The 16,482-nt window shown below is 18.5% G+C and overlaps 7 protein-coding genes across 7 annotated transcripts; 1 reads left to right on the top strand and 6 right to left on the bottom strand.

The window, feature by feature from the left end:
* Nucleotides 1–759: 759 nt before the first annotated feature.
* On the bottom strand, nt 760–2,207 carry SRAE_2000460300 (Astacin-like metalloendopeptidase; the record flags this gene model as incomplete). Its single annotated transcript, XM_024643492.1, has 2 exons — nt 760–2,106; nt 2,148–2,207. 2 exons carry the CDS (start codon nt 2,205–2,207, stop codon nt 760–762), a joined length of 1,407 nt encoding a protein of 468 aa, XP_024509156.1.
* Nucleotides 2,208–4,379: 2,172 nt separating this feature from the next.
* Nucleotides 4,380–5,564, bottom strand: SRAE_2000460200 (Astacin-like metalloendopeptidase; the record flags this gene model as incomplete). Its single annotated transcript, XM_024643491.1, has 2 exons — nt 4,380–5,462; nt 5,502–5,564. The coding sequence occupies 2 exons, from the start codon at nt 5,562–5,564 to the stop codon at nt 4,380–4,382; spliced, it is 1,146 nt and encodes a 381-aa protein (XP_024509155.1).
* A 944-nt stretch (nt 5,565–6,508) lies between these two features.
* Nucleotides 6,509–7,364, bottom strand: SRAE_2000460100 (Hypothetical protein; the record flags this gene model as incomplete). Its single annotated transcript, XM_024643490.1, has 2 exons — nt 6,509–6,585; nt 6,632–7,364. 2 exons carry the CDS (start codon nt 7,362–7,364, stop codon nt 6,509–6,511), a joined length of 810 nt encoding a protein of 269 aa, XP_024509154.1.
* Nucleotides 7,365–7,940: 576 nt separating this feature from the next.
* SRAE_2000460000 (Astacin-like metalloendopeptidase) lies at nt 7,941–9,141 on the bottom strand (the record flags this gene model as incomplete). The annotated part of the gene is made up of 2 exons (XM_024643489.1): nt 7,941–9,023; nt 9,082–9,141. 2 exons carry the CDS (start codon nt 9,139–9,141, stop codon nt 7,941–7,943), a joined length of 1,143 nt encoding a protein of 380 aa, XP_024509153.1.
* Nucleotides 9,142–11,778: 2,637 nt separating this feature from the next.
* SRAE_2000459900 (Lipase, class 3 family-containing protein) lies at nt 11,779–12,862 on the top strand (the record flags this gene model as incomplete). Its single annotated transcript, XM_024643488.1, has 2 exons — nt 11,779–11,945; nt 11,983–12,862. 2 exons carry the CDS (start codon nt 11,779–11,781, stop codon nt 12,860–12,862), a joined length of 1,047 nt encoding a protein of 348 aa, XP_024509152.1.
* Nucleotides 12,863–13,095: 233 nt separating this feature from the next.
* On the bottom strand, nt 13,096–14,454 carry SRAE_2000459800 (Domain of unknown function DUF23 domain-containing protein; the record flags this gene model as incomplete). Its single annotated transcript, XM_024643487.1, has 2 exons — nt 13,096–13,443; nt 13,486–14,454. The coding sequence occupies 2 exons, from the start codon at nt 14,452–14,454 to the stop codon at nt 13,096–13,098; spliced, it is 1,317 nt and encodes a 438-aa protein (XP_024509151.1).
* A 354-nt stretch (nt 14,455–14,808) lies between these two features.
* On the bottom strand, nt 14,809–16,041 carry SRAE_2000459700 (Domain of unknown function DUF23 domain-containing protein; the record flags this gene model as incomplete). Its single annotated transcript, XM_024643486.1, has 2 exons — nt 14,809–15,153; nt 15,208–16,041. The coding sequence occupies 2 exons, from the start codon at nt 16,039–16,041 to the stop codon at nt 14,809–14,811; spliced, it is 1,179 nt and encodes a 392-aa protein (XP_024509150.1).
* Between the last annotated feature and the right edge of the window lie 441 nt (nt 16,042–16,482).

The raw sequence follows: 16,482 nt of genomic DNA, 5'->3' as shown, positions 1-16,482 counted from the left end.
AATTATATTGATTTATATTATTAATAATATTAATTGCAATTACCTTTTTTGATAGTACAAAATTTACAAAAAGCAAAAATTTTTCTCTTTTTTCTTCTATATATATTTGTATTTTCTTAAAAAAAAAATTTTAAAATAAAAATATTTTAAATATTTATATATTACATTAATTTCAAGAACATTTTGAAGAAAATTTGTAATTTTTCTACTTAAAAAATTACTCGGACAATATAAAAAAAATATTATAAAATAAAAAAATATTCATAAATATATTTAAAATTTTCATTTCACCTATAACATGAACTAACTATTTTATCTTTATATAAACATTAAATATAAGGTAAATATATATTAAAATAATTAAATGAACAAATATTTTTTTTAAAATATATTTCCGTTTAAATAAGTATAAAAGTATTTATAGATGTTTAACATAAATTATATAGAAAAAGAGCAATTTAAATGATTATTAAGAGTATAGTGATTTTAAAGTTTGTAATTTCTTTTTTTAGCATATTATGTTTTATTTATTAATTTATATAATCAAATATGCTAAATAAATAACTAACTATTTTTTTTAATGTAAATAGTGTAATGATAGTTTTAATAATTTTTATCTATTTTGTTATAAAAATTTTCTTATAATGAAACAAAAAAAATTCACTTTTTTAAAGGAAATAAGATTTTATTTATAGAATCATTAAATTAATCAAATATTGTTGATTAATTTTAGATACTTTTTTTACAATTAATATAAAATTAGAAAATTTTATAAGTCATATTCGCAATACTTAATTCTTTTCGGCTTTTGTAATCAACAATAACATGATCATTATGACTTGTAAATGTTATATTTTGTGTCAATCCACAGAAAAGTGCTCCAGTTCTTGTTTTATCTTTGTAATATTTTACCTCAAGAGAATCTTTCTTTGAACAAACTGGATCATATACAGAACCCATATTTATATATTTAATATTGATTGCAACTTTTTTTCCGTAAGGAGCTTTTAAATGGATAAGGCAATTTTTTCTTCCATCAAAAGGTAATAATTGTTCCTCTTTTGTTACAAATAATATTTGTTTATCACATTCTTTCTTAAATTTTCTAAAATCAGTACATCTTTTTCCACCAAAACCTTTTACACAAGTACAAGTATTGCATTTATTAGGATTTTCATATCCTCCATTATAACATTTAATATCACTTTTAGGACATACTTCTGAGCAATAATGTCTATTAATAAGTTTGGCATCAAGAAAAGTCATTCCATTATCCATACCTATTGTCTTATTGTAAAGTCTATCATGTGGTAACATGGTTGCGTTACCGTTATCACTGAAAGCATCTGCTTGATAATGCATATCTGATCCATAATCGTAACTGATATTATATGCTAGAGCATTATCAATGTCGAGTTTTTCAAAGTTATTTTGACGTCCATATTGTACATTTTCTGGAAATATTTCCAAATAATCATCTCTATCAGCTCTACATTGTTCATGTTTTACTCCTAGAGCATGCATAGTTTCGTGTTGAATTTTTCCTATAGTATCACAAAATACTCCAATACTTATATCTTGAGGTTTATCTCTTACTGTTTGACCAATATAACTCCAACATCCATTTCCTCTAAAGTATTTTAAGCTTGGTTTACCAAAGCTTGTCCAATAAATTTTATTAAATCTAATACATGTTTTATTTTCTATTAATTTTAAAGCTCTATCAATTAGGTTATGGTCTCCTTTTTGAATTTCATAATCAATAGGTAAATCCCATTTTTTTGCATCAGCTTTAAATTTTCTTTTTAATCTAACATCAGTTTCATTATTCATTACTTTAGAAATATCAATTCCTTGTTTAGCTTCTTCTACAGCAACCTTATCAACAAGTTCATCTGCTTGTTCTTCTGTAAGCATAATATCACCTTGGAGCAAATCTTTATTTTCTAAAGGTGAATTATTATTATTCTTATTTGTATTTCCACTATTCTTAGTTTCATTTCCAAAAATTAATGTATGAAGTTTAGTAAAAAGCCCAGTAATAAATTTTGTAATTCCAAAGTTTGCTCTATCTTCAGATGGAACTTGTGATTCATCAATAGATGCCTGAATAATTATTACTAAACATTATCAAAAGAAAAACTTACTGCTAAAGCAATTGTTAAAAGAAATATAAATATTAAAATTATTATAGTATTCTTCGTCATTATTATAATATAATGTATAAGAAGACGAATGGTATGATTAGTTAAAAATTTGGAAGCATTATATACATTTACATTATTATTATTTCTAAGGTCAAATAAATATAAAAAATTTTTTTCTTCTTAATATAAATAATGTAAAAAATTTTATTTCTTAAAAAAAAAGTATCTTTATCCATTATAATAAAGTTGTATATCAAATAAAAGTAAAAGAGTAAATTTGTTTCATCAATATGATAAAACATAAATTAAAGAAAACATGATATAAATAAATAGAAAAATATTTCTTTGTTTTGTTTGATGTATTTTTTTTTTAAAATAAAGAGTAATTTTTAATGCTCTACCAAATATAGCTGTAACAAAAAAAATTTTTTTCTCAATAATAAATATGTTTTGTTTAAAGTTTTGGTTTATATATACATTAAAATTTAGATAAATGCAAAATTGTATGCAACTTTTTTTTTTATAACTTTTGATAATAATATGAATATTTTAATTTATACCTATTGATGTGTTTATAACATTACTAATAGTAGAATTATTTTACATCAAAAAATTTTTTTTATACATTTTATGTTTCTTAAAAATATTTTAAATATAAAAAAAATAAAAATTTTTTAAATAAATTATATCACTTTTTAGATATTTTAGTAAATAAAAATTAAGAATAAAATATTATAATAACTGAAAATGATTAAATATACTAATATTGTTATATATAAGATATTCTTAAAATAACTTTAAATTACTAATATAAAAAATAAAATGTAAAAATTTATTATAACACCATTTTATTACAAATAAACACATTAAATACTTTTTTAAAACTATATCAAAATTTTAATAATAAATAGTACTTATAATTAATTATAATTTTTTAATTACTTTTCTTTTTTTTTCATTTACATTCTACTTAGTATAATAAAAAGTATTATGTTTAAAAAGTTGTCAAATTTTCTAAGTAATAAATTTTTTATAAACGTTATATCTGATAATCGCATTAAACTTTTTTAAATTAAATTTTTAAATATAATAATATATTTAAAAAATATTTTAATACAAAGCTAATATAATTAAAATAGTTTACTCTTATTTTTTATAAGAAAAAAATATATTTTATTAAAAGAATTTTCTTACTGATAAATTATTATAAAATTTTTAAGATATTTTTATATTTCAAAAAAAAAAATAAATAATTTTAAAAGTTTACTTTTACTTATTATGTTCCTTTTCTTATGTTAAACAATGTTGTCTTCGTTTTTAATTATAATTATTTTATTATATGTTTAAAAAGAAAAATTATCTCAGTTGTCATATTATTTTTAGTAAATCATGCTTCAACTAAATTCTTTCTTAAATAAATGTTCGTCTTTCTAAAAAAAAATAATAAAATCTTAAAATTATTTATCATTTTTATTAATGTTTTAGTTTTTTATACTTCAATTGTTTTTTAGTTTTATCCTTTAAAGAAAAATTCTAATTTTTTATAGTTTCTTTAAAAAAATTCTATTGTCCCAAAGTTTAATTTTTTTGCAAAAAGAAACTTTTGTTTTATTGATAGTTATCTATAATTATTATTCTAAAAAAATTATTCAAAAAAAGAGTTTACTTATAAAACAATTATATGATGCTGTTGTGTTTATATATTTTTTAATAAATCAATAAATTAAAAAGTTTTGACAACTACTTAATATCATTAATGTTTTTCTAATATATTTTTAATAATAATTTTTATTATAGTATAAATAATGTTTTAAAAATTATAATAATACTTTATTTATAGTTTAGTTACTTTTTAGTAAAATTATTTTTTCTAACAAAAAAAAGTTTACACACTCTTTGATTTTTAATTAAAATATTTTTTTTATATAATTAAACTACTAAAAAAAATTATTTTTATAGTTATTATCTTCATTTATAAAGAAAATAATAAAAAACAAATAATTCTTAATAAATAATATAATATAAGTGAAATGTAAAAAACACATATACTTTTAAATTATAATGATTTTATAATTAAAACCTAAGTCATTGTGATTAGGTATCTTTTAAAGTATATAATATTGTTTATTCATTATCCATTTTTTACTTCCTTTCTTTTTTTTAGTTTCTTAAATAATATAATTTCTATTATAACAAAGTAAACAACTTTTAAAAACGTTTTAATTTTTAATATTATTTTTCTACAAATATCATTGAAAGAATACAAAATGGTTTACTAAAAATAGAGTGAACAACAATCAAAGGACCTTCAGATATAATATTTACTTTATATAAACTTCTAGGATATTTGTATCCACCAAGTGTTAAACTTTTTCGATATCTAATTTCAATTTTTGAAGTTCGTGAACAAAGTTTATTATAATATTGTTTACTTAAAAATCCGATTTTTAATAACACTTTTTTACTATTTTGAGATTTAATAAAAAAAAAGCAATTTGAATTCAAAAAAAGGTCAATTCTTCTAACTTTATTGGCAGCTTCAAAAATATTGTTTTTTGCACAATTATTAAAATTTTTTTTATAAAGTTCACAAAATTTTCCATCATAAAATGGTAAGCATCTACAACGTCCTATATTTAAAGGATCTGAATATCCATAGTTACGACAAGGTAATATTGGTGTAAGTACTGTTGTACAATGTTTTAAATTTACTAACTTAATATCATTGAATGATGGTATTTTGACATTACCAACTAATTGATTCATATCCATTTTAAAAGGTATAAATGTTTTCTTTCCTTCATATGCATATTCATGTGGTGAAAAATGCATTATTGATGATAAATCATATCCAAGATCAAATTTTTTTTTAACATATTTATGTGATATTGCAAATTTTTCTATAAATTGTCTTTGAATATTTCTAATATTAATTGAAATATATTTATTTCTATCATATCGTTTATGTTCATATTGTAATCCTAATAAATATAAAGTCTCTCTTATAATCTTTGCTAATTGAAGATCGTTACTTGGAAGCATTACCATACCAAGCAAAAGTCCTTTTTTAACAAAAACTGCATCATAATATGGATTAGGTTTAAATAAAATGTTTGAATGTGTTTGATAAGTAATTTCTTTAAATCTTAAACATGTTGTATTCATTAAAACTCCTAATGCTATTTTTATATATAAAGCATTAATTGGCTTAGTAATAAAATAAGTAATAGGTAACTTTAACCTTAATTCTTCATTACCAGACAAGATAGTTCTTTTATCTCTATAATTAATATTTTCATTAACATAATAAGAACTCTAAATAACATAAAAAAAATAAATTTGTTTTAAACTTACAATTAAATCATTTAGAAAAAATATTTTTATAATAATAAGTAATAATAAAAAATAACTGTTCATGTTATAGATCAAAAAAATTTTATTATAATTTCTAAATTTTTTAATATTTGTTATAATATAAATTATATTATTTTTATATAGATACGAAATTTTATACTATAATAATGATTACCAATGATTTTTTTTTTGTTAAACAAATAATAATTTTCATTAATAAATGAAATAAGTACATAAAAAAAATAAATTAACCTATTTCAATTTTTCAAATGTAAATTTTTATTTTATTATTTAAAAAAAATTTTTTTTTAATTAAATATTTTTTTAATTAAATATTTTGATTTTTGGTAACTATTTTAATATTTTTTAAAATTTAAAATTGTTTTTTTTTAAATAAATAAGTTTGGTTTTGAGTTAAATAAGAAATTTATTTTATTTTAATTTTAAAAATCTTTACATTATATACCTTAATACTAGTTAGGTAATTTAACATAAATATATTAACTTATAAAAAAAATTAAAATTCTTTTCTATATAATTTTAAATAAAATATTTTTATTTTTAAAGTTTTGCCTATATTTTTATCTTTTAACAAAATTTTATATTTATATGAATATTTTATCTTTTTTGTAAAAAATTATTTAATCAATTGGTTATTTAAATTTAATAACATAAATTGTACTTTAATTTTTTCTTTTTATACATTTTTAGTTTAATTAAAATTTTCTATAATAAAAATATATTTTATTATTATTTTAGATTTACAATGTCATACTTAAGATGATAAAATTATTTCTATATTTTATTTTTTATCTATTTATTTAAACTTAAGTATAAAATGTTACATTATACGTAATATTGTAAAAAATAAAATTGTAACTAAATACAATTTTTAACTTTATACAATTGTTTACTATCTTAACAAATGTGTAATTTAAGAAAGTTATTTTATAAATTAATTTATAAATTTTTTTTATATAAATAAATCTAGAGTTTTATATTTAACCTTATTTACCCATGAAGCCAAGTACAGATGACAATATTCCATTAGCTGCATTTAAACCTGCCGTTGCTTCTGCTCTTCCTGAAAACATTTTATTTAAATTTTATAATATTAACGGAAACATTACGATTGGCTGATTGTGCTGATTGCAATAGTTGCTGTCTTCTTTCACGTCTACGTTGCATTCTTGCTTTTAATCTTTTCATCATGTTTGGTCTTCTCTGTCTTGTCTGCATTTGCTGCATGTTCTGGTTTTTTCTTCTATTAAAAAATCTTCCAAATCTTCCTCTTCCTCCAAACATTCCTCCTCTTCTTCCTCCAAACATTCCTCCTCTTCTACCTCCAAACATTCCTCCTCCTCCTTGAGCTTGGCCATTTTGAAATCCTTGTCCTCTAAAACCTCCACCTCTATACTGCATAGATCCACCCATTCTTCCAGCACCAAATCCATTTCCTTGACGCATCATCCCATAATTAAATGAACCACGACCACCATAACTCATTCTGTTCATTCCCATCATTCCACCACCCATTCCTCCACCCATTCCACCATTCATTCCACCACCCATTCCACCATTCATTCCACTATTCATTCTAAAAGGCATTCCATTATTCATACCATTATTCATTCCATTATTTCCTTGAAATCCTCTTGCTCCTTGTAGATTACCACCATATTGGCCGCCAAAACCTTGTCCTCCTACAAATCGTTTAACAATAGATTCTTCATCATTAAAATTTTCAAGAATACTTCTTTTATCATTATACTTAAAATCATTGATATCCAAATAATAATCATAAGAAATAGATGTTAGGGGAAAAACTACAAAAATATTGAAAAAAATTTGTAAAATTTTCATTGACAAATAATATTTACGAATATTAAAAATTAATTCATTTATATTAATCTAAGTATACTTAAAAATCAGTAACAAATTTGTACTTTGTGAATAAATATTTGCTATAAAACTACTTTTTTCATAGTTAAAAAAAAGCAAAAAAAAAATTAATTATTTAATCACTAAAATTTTAAGATAATATAATTATTGTTATAAAAAATAACTCACATAAATATATTTAGCAAAATTAAAAATTTTATTATTTATAAAGAGTATGAAAAAAAGTTTTAAATTAATTTTAATAAAACATTTTTAGTATTTCACTTGTAGCATTACTGTACTGTTTTCTTATAATTTATTATTTACTAATTTATTTTTTAATATATATTGATAAAATTTTAACTTATATTTTAAAATAATTTTTATAAATAAAAAAAATTTATAATGTCAATTATATTAGAAAATATTAGTTCATTGGAAAATTAAATTAAATTCATTGATTAAATGATAAATTTTTTTTATTACAGTTATCTACTTTGCTAATATATACATAGCTTAAGATAACAAATGTGAAAATAAAAACAATTAATGTATTAGTTAAAACATTTTAAACATTATTTTCACTTTGCTTTTAGATTCTGAAAAAGTAGAACGTAATATAATAAAATTACTTTCTGATACTATACTTATTGGAAATATACTTGGACAATAAATTACACCATTAACTGAAAAATCAGAAAAATATCTTGCTTCAATAGATTTTCCATTTTTACAATGATGATTTGACAACAAACCATGATGAAAGAATAATTTTAATTTTATTCTTTTTCCTGGTATTGTATAAATAAAGAAATTACATGTATTTCCTAATGTAAGAGTACGTGAAGTTATTGAACTCATTGCTTTAAAATAATTAATTCTAGAACAGTAACCAAAATTTCTTACTCTATTTTCACATTTAGGACCATAATAAAAAGGTAAACATTTACATATATAAGGCATAGTTGGATTTGGATATCCATAATTATGACATTTTGCATTTTTAAGTTTTGGATTAATACAATATTTTAAAGATAAAAGTTTTGCATCATTAAATGTAAGATGTGTAGATCTACCAGTAAATGGTTCCATCAATTTACGTTTACTTTCAATTGTTTTTTTACCATTTCTAGAAAATTCTTTAACTGTAAAATGCATAACTGAAGTATAGTCATATCCAATATTATAAAAAGTTAATATTGGTGTATAAGTTATTTCAAATAAAGGCATAAAAACACTATATACATTTTTAAAATTAATTGTAATATATTTATTTCTATCAGGTCTATTATGTTCATAATCTACACCTAAAGCATGTAAAGTTTCACGCATAACTTTTGTAATATCTTTAACAGTAGCTAATAAATATATATCACGATTTTTTTCTTTTTTTACCGGAAATTTTGTTAGAAAATATAGTCCATGTTTATATCTTAAAGTAGCTAATAAGTAATTAGATGTTTCTTCAAATTTGAAACACGTTTCTTCTGAAATTCTACTTAAAGCTTTTCTAATTAATAATTTATCTAGCCTAAAGTTTATGTGATATTTTATATGAGTATCTGTCAATTCAAATTTTGCTTTATTAACTATTCCTCTTTTTTCTCTATTAATATAAGTTTTTTCTAAAAAATTTAACTTCTAAATAATAAAAATAAAAAAAAGAAGAAAATATACAAATAAAAAAAATAAAGCTTGCCTCTAATTCAATTGTATATATAAATTTTAATATTCCTACTAAAGTAATTAAAAATAACATAATTTGTGTAAAAATAAAATTTTAAAATTTAAATATTTCTATAATTCATTAAATACTTAGTAATATTTATTTATAATATGCTTAATGCTAACATTTTTTATTCTTTTTTAAAGTATAATACTACATTTTATTTAAAAAAAAATAAAAAGTAAATACATATACATACTATAAAACAAATTAAAGTATAAATTTAATTGAATAAAGTTATATAAAATATAAAGTTTATTTTATATACATATTTTGGTATAAAAACAATGTATGAATTTGTGTGGTAAATTTTTAATTAAAACATTAATGAAAAAAGATCAACAATTGATTTATAAATTAAATATCGTCAATTTAGTTATAAATTTTATCATAAAATAAAAATTTGATTTTTATATTCTCAATTTATATAGTATTTTTTTTTGAAAGAAAGTTTTTTTAAAAAATAATGGTTAATGATCAGAATTATTTTTTTTACAATATAATAAAAGATTAAAATATTATAATATACTTGAATATTTTTGTTATATAGTTTAAAAGTAATATTTTTTAAGAAACAAAATAATTTATCATTAATAACTTTAAATGTTTTTGAATTTTTTATTAAAACAATTCACTTTTCTGATGTAAAAAAAAGTAGAAAAAGGATGCTTGCAGAAATAAAATATGAAATTAATATTGTATTTTAACATTATATTTAAAAAATAATAATTTTATTTAAAATACTTATTTATTTATACATTTGATATAAAATCATTTTAAAAAATTTTTGTTTTCAATCTTAAGCATCTTTTGTTTATTTCTTATAAAATGATTTTTTAAATTTACAAATGCTCTAATTTAAAGTTTTTTTTTTCCAAATAATATAAAATATGTATGATATTATTATTGTTTAAAAATTAAATAAATTAATTGTATTAAACTTAATGTCACATTATAAAAATATTATTATTAAAAAAATTAAAGATAAAAATTTTTTAAAAATATTCTTTATATTGGCATAAAAAATTAAGTGATAATCATATAAACGTTTCATGTTTTTTATTTGAAAATTTGTATAAAAACTTTATGAATATTATTAACTTATAAATAATACATCTAACAGTTATTTAAAATTATGTAAAGTTTATTATGTACCTAAAGTTTACAAAAACATTAAAGTTGTATGTCAATCAAATAAAACGTTTTTAATGATAAAAGTTTTATTTAAAAATACAAAAAAAAATTTTTTGCTTCATTAATTAATATTCATACTACTATCATTTTTAAAAAAAAAATTTTTTTTATAGTAATCTAAAAAAATTTAAATATTTACTAAAAATTTTTTGTCATGTTTTTTTATTTTTATATTTTTTATAAAGAATCGAGACTTATAAGTTTGAATTTTAGCAATAATTATAAAAAAAATATAACTTGTACTTTTTATTTTATTTAACAATATTTTTACATCATTATTGACATAAAATTATGTTATATAATTATAAATATTACATATATACAAAGTACTAAGAAACTTAAGAAAATTAAGAAAATAAAATATATCTTTATATTTTATAATTATTTCATTTCATATTTCATAATATAAATATTCAATTATAAATAAAAATTAAATTATTAGTTAAATAGTTTGTCAAACAAATGTTTCAAAAAAAAACATCGTATATATATTTTATTTTTATATTTTAAAAAAACATCTATGATTAAGTGGTAGGAAAAAATTATTATATGATTAAATCATGAAATTTTTTTTTCTTTACACGAGATAACGTTGTTGAATTAATATTTTTATAATTGTTTTATTAGTTGTTTTTTTGTAATTTAAAGTTATTTTAAAAACATTGGCACTATTTCATAAAAACTACCACATTAACGATATATTATATATTATTTTTTAAAAAATTTTGAAAATAATGTTATTTTATTTTGTTTTCATATAGGTAGTTTTATTGTCAAAAAAAAAATAACAGATTTTTTAAATTGGTTACTTTTTTTTATAAATATATTTAAATAAAAGAAAATAATTATACTATATAATTTAAATTTCTATATTGTCACATTTTTGAGAATATAATTATTTAATCAACAAATAAAGTAGTAAAAGTTAGAAAAATCAAGTAACAGGAATGTATTTAAAGTTTAAGTAATTTTGTAAAAGTATTATCAAAATATTATATTAATTAAATAGTAAACACTATATATTGAATTTTATAGATAAAAAATGTCATATTAATTAAATTGTATAATAAAAATCATTAAAGTAAATATATAAATTATAATAAAATGTTGGTCAAAATAAAAATTTTTGCATTTCTAAAATTGTTTTTTAGATGATAACTTTTACTTTAAAAAAGTTTATTTTTTTTATCATACATAAAAAAGAACATATTTTAAATTTTTTGTTTTTTAAGAATGTAACATTTTTATAATACCTATTATTTTTTAAAATTAATAATTTATGAGTATTCATGTAAAGGTAATAAAGATATTAAAAAAAAAAAAATTAAATAAAATTATTTAAAATATTTCACTATTTATATTAACTATTTATTGTCATAGTTCATTTTCAAAGATTAAACATTAGTTAAAAGTTTTTAAATGTTATGATATTTAACAGAAATAAAATTAATTTAGTTGAGTTTTCTAAATTATATAATGTATTTAAAAAGTTTTCCCCTTATTTTTTTAATTAAATTTAACATTTTTTTGACAATAAATCCACAAAATTTATATCAATCACAATATAATGAAGAAAATGCAAAATATTTACATTTATTATGTTATGAAAGTTATTTTCAAAATTCAGGAAAATGTATACCACAGTACGTTTAAATTTTATGTTTTTTTATTTTGATCAAGATTAGTAGAATATTTTGCATCATATCATTTATACCAAAATAATTTTATAATTTGTGATAATTCACGAAACAAATGCGGCTTTTATATATTAGTTTCTGTTCTTCATAAAAAAATAATCATTGTGTTTGCTGGAACTATTACTAATGGTCAATTATTTAAACAAATGTTATCAGTTTTTCAAAAACGTATTTATTATCTTAAATCAGGATTGGTAAATAAATATTATGCAATCTCTTTTGAAAAATTGTGGCCTCATGTAAGAAAAGTTTTTGAAGAAAGAAAATATTACAATTATAAAGTTTACGTTACTGGGCATTCATTAGGTAGTGTATATGCTGCATTTACAGCTTTTAGAATTCATCAATCAGGAATTAGAAAAAGCAGTGATATTTTTTTATATACATTTGGACAACCAAGAATTGGATCATATGAATTTGCTTTAAATTTTGATAGAAGAGTACCAAATAGTTATCGTGTTGTTGTGGGATCAGATTTTGTAGCACATTTTCCTCCATGTAAAAAAGCCAACTTAGCAAAATCAAGATTTTATAAAAGAATTTTTAGGAAAAGAACTAGTAAAATATGTGATTCAGCTGATCATAATGGATATTATCATCATGGTACTGAAATTTGGTATCCAAGAGGTACAGATTTTGAATATATTATTTGTAATGGATATCCAAAAAATGAAGATTTTAAATGTAGTGATCAATTACTTTTTTATGCATCAAAAATAAGAGAACATAGAGATAATCACAGTGTATATTTTACTAGACTAGTACGTAAATATATAAAAATGTTTTTATATACAACAGATCAAAATTGTAAAATAATAGAACATAAAAATTATAGGCGAAATGAATTAAGTTATTTAACATAAAATTAGATTAAATTAACTAAAAATGTCAATAATTTCATGTAACTTTAATTGATACATTTATTCACCCTAATTGTTCTATTTTTGATATTTATTTAAATCGGTATTGTTTTTAATATTTCAACGAAACAAAATAAAAAATACTTTTTTTTTATCATGATATGGCAAAACATTTAATATAATATTTTCTCAAATAATTGATTGTATAATAAAAGTTTACATTAAAATATATAAAATTATTTAAATTCTATTAAATTATAATATTTATCTTTATCATTTTCAGCATAAATCCAATTATCCAACTTTTCCAATTTTTTAAAACAATAATCAAAGTTTTTGATACAAACACCATTTTTAAATAATTTTTTTTCTTCTTCTTTGATACATTTATCTAAATGATTTGTGATTATATTTTTGTATACCAATGGATAATTAAAATTTATATCTTTTTTCAAAAGTTGATAATTATTATGAAGAGTTAATCTTTGAGATTCATTTAATATAACAACATTCATAGAGTTTTTAAATTTTTGGAAAATATAATTAGGTCTAGCATGAAGAAGAATTGCTTTATTTTTTGGAAACTTAAATGATATTATAAATTTATTGATAAAAAAAAAACTTACTCTATAACCATGACCAAAGTTGAAATTTTTTGAATAATTTTTTCCTATAATATTCTTTCTATCTAATGGATAATGATAACCTATGTAATCATTTTTATCAATTAAAGTTATTGATTTTCCTTTTAAATTAATATTATCTTTTAATAATGATACAGTTGTTCCAAATTTGAAAGAATCATCAACTTTATGATTATTATAAGACATATACATACTTTCAAAATTAAAAAAAGTTTTTTTTGGATATAATATTGAATATTCTTTGATATAATCTAATATTGTTTTATTACTATTAAAAAAATGAAAATATTCATCTACATCCATTACAGCTGCATATTTTATATTTCTTCCATACATACAATCATCAAAATAAAGATGAGAAATAAAAAAACTAGTTGGACTACGTAATCTAATATTTTTAGTTTTTTCAATATCTGGAGCTGGAAGTAAAGTAACTAATTTAATTTTCTCATAATATTTAAGTAAATTATAAACATCTAATGATAAACTTTTATAATATATAACAACTTTGGCATTTTCTTGTTCTCTCCATTTTTCTAAAAATAAAAACATTTGAAGCCAATTATTATAATAATAAAGTACAGGAACACATATAGTTAATCCTTCATATGGTTTATTCATTGCTGCTGTTGTATCAAGTTTAAATATTTTTTTACCACCTGTTTTTTTATTTATTAATTTAATTTGAGTTAAATTTTTTGCAATATTCCATGGAACATTAAAATTTATTCTATGTGGCCACATTGTACAAAAGTTGCTATTTTTTCGTATACATAAGAAAAATTTCATATCATCTGTTATACCTTTGTAATATGAATTATCTATTTGTATATATAAACTTTCAATTTTTCTTTTTTCAACATATTTATAAATACAATCTGCCATAAAAATTCCTTTTATTGTAGCACGATTAGAATTATAATAATTTCTTGGTACAAGATAAAATTTCATAAAATATAAAGTCTTATTTAATTATTATTATTTAGTTTAAAATAACTTACATTTTTTCTATGATAAATACATTCATTATATCTAATAAATATAATAAGTAAAATAATTATATAAAAATTTAAAACTTTATGAAATAACATAACTTAAATAAAAATAAAAAATTTTTGTACATCATTTATATAACTTTAAGATTTTAAATAATGAAAAATAACTTTTATTAAATATGTTACGATGTATCTAGTTTGGTTAGAAATAGAGATAATAAAAAAAGTTAAATTTTTTTATATAAAAATTTTAAATATTAAAAAATTATAAATATTTTAACATTTTCAAATTGATATAAATCACATTAAATTATTTAATTTTGACATATTCTTGATAATTTTCTTCATTTCTATTTGTATAAATCCAGTTTCCTAATATGCTCATTTTTTTTTTACATGGTTCAATATTAAATATACATAAATTCTTGTCATTTTTTTTCTTTTTCTTCATACATCTTTCTAAATTTTTAATTATTGTTGGCTTATATGAAAAAATAATTGTACTATTTAATGTATTTTTTAATTTTTCATAACTTGAAATTAAATCTAGTTTTTCCCATTTATCCAATATATGACATTTTTTATTACTATGTACATTTTTCTTAAATATATAATTTGGCCGAGCATGAAGAATAATAGCTTGATTTTCTGAAAACTATAATTATTTAAAAAAATTTAGAAAAAAAAAATTTTTTATAAATTAACTTACTCTAAATCCTTCATCTAAATTTTTAAATAATGGCATATGATAACATGGATAGTATATTTTATTTGTTAACATTATAGATTTTCCACCTTTATTAAGTTTATCATCAGTTAATAAACCATTTATTGCAAAATCAAAAGAATTTGTTACATTATCATTTATATATGAAATATAAAAACTTTTAAAATTAAAAAAACCAATATTTGGATATAATTGACTATTCATCTCAATAAAATTAACTAAACCATTTTTTTTATATTTTTTATCAAAAATATGAAAATATTCATCAACATCCATAACTGTAAGATATTTTGTATTGTTTCTATACATACAATCATTAAAAAATAAAGGACCCATACCAAAACTTGTTTCAGTAAATTTCATTAATGGATCATTATATGAAATTTCTGGTGTTGGAATCATATAAACTAAACCTAATTTTTTATAATATTTTAATAGTTCATAAACATCATTAGATAAACTTTTATAATAAATTATAACTTTACTATTACCTTCTCTTTTCCATTTTTCAAGAAACATAAACATTTGAAGCCAATTATTATAATAATAAAGAAGTGGTGTACAAACAGTGATACCATCAAAAGGTTTATTTTTTGCTGCTACTTTATCCAATTTAAATATAAATTTTTTTTTTGATTTTTTACTCATAATTTCAATTTTATTTATTTTAATAGCTATATCATAAGGTATATCAAAATAACTTTGATGAGGATAATATAAACATTTATAATTTGATTGTTTACATATTGTTTTATGAAATTCTTCATTATGTTCTTGATATGAATTATTATTAATTGATATTATAAAATTATTCATATTATTATAACAATGTCTTAAATATATTCCAACAATTGTACCTTTTTTAGATAATAAATAATTTTTTGGTATAACATAAAATTTCCATAAATAGAATGTTTCCGAAATTTCTAATTTTTTCAAAAAATTTTTTTTTCCATTAATATAATTTGTAATAGTACAAAATATTAAAATTAATAAAAATAATATTATTTTATGTAAATGTAACATATTTTCTTAATATTTATTAAAATATAACTTTTATCTTTTAAGATTTTTAAAATGAAATATATCTTATTTTATTAACATTTTTTTTATTTATTTGACCTTTAAATAGTTAATTCATCAAGATCAAAACTTGACATATAATATAATAATCATTTTTATTTTTTAAATTACTAAATAATGTTAATTGTTAAAAACATATGTCATATTTTAAAATATTTAAAGAATAATTATTTT

Source organism: Strongyloides ratti (assembly GCF_001040885.1).
Source record: "Strongyloides ratti genome assembly S_ratti_ED321, chromosome : 2".
NCBI classification, from domain to species: Eukaryota; Metazoa; Nematoda; class Chromadorea; order Rhabditida; family Strongyloididae; genus Strongyloides; species Strongyloides ratti.
This window is presented reverse-complemented; position numbering and strand designations above follow the sequence as displayed.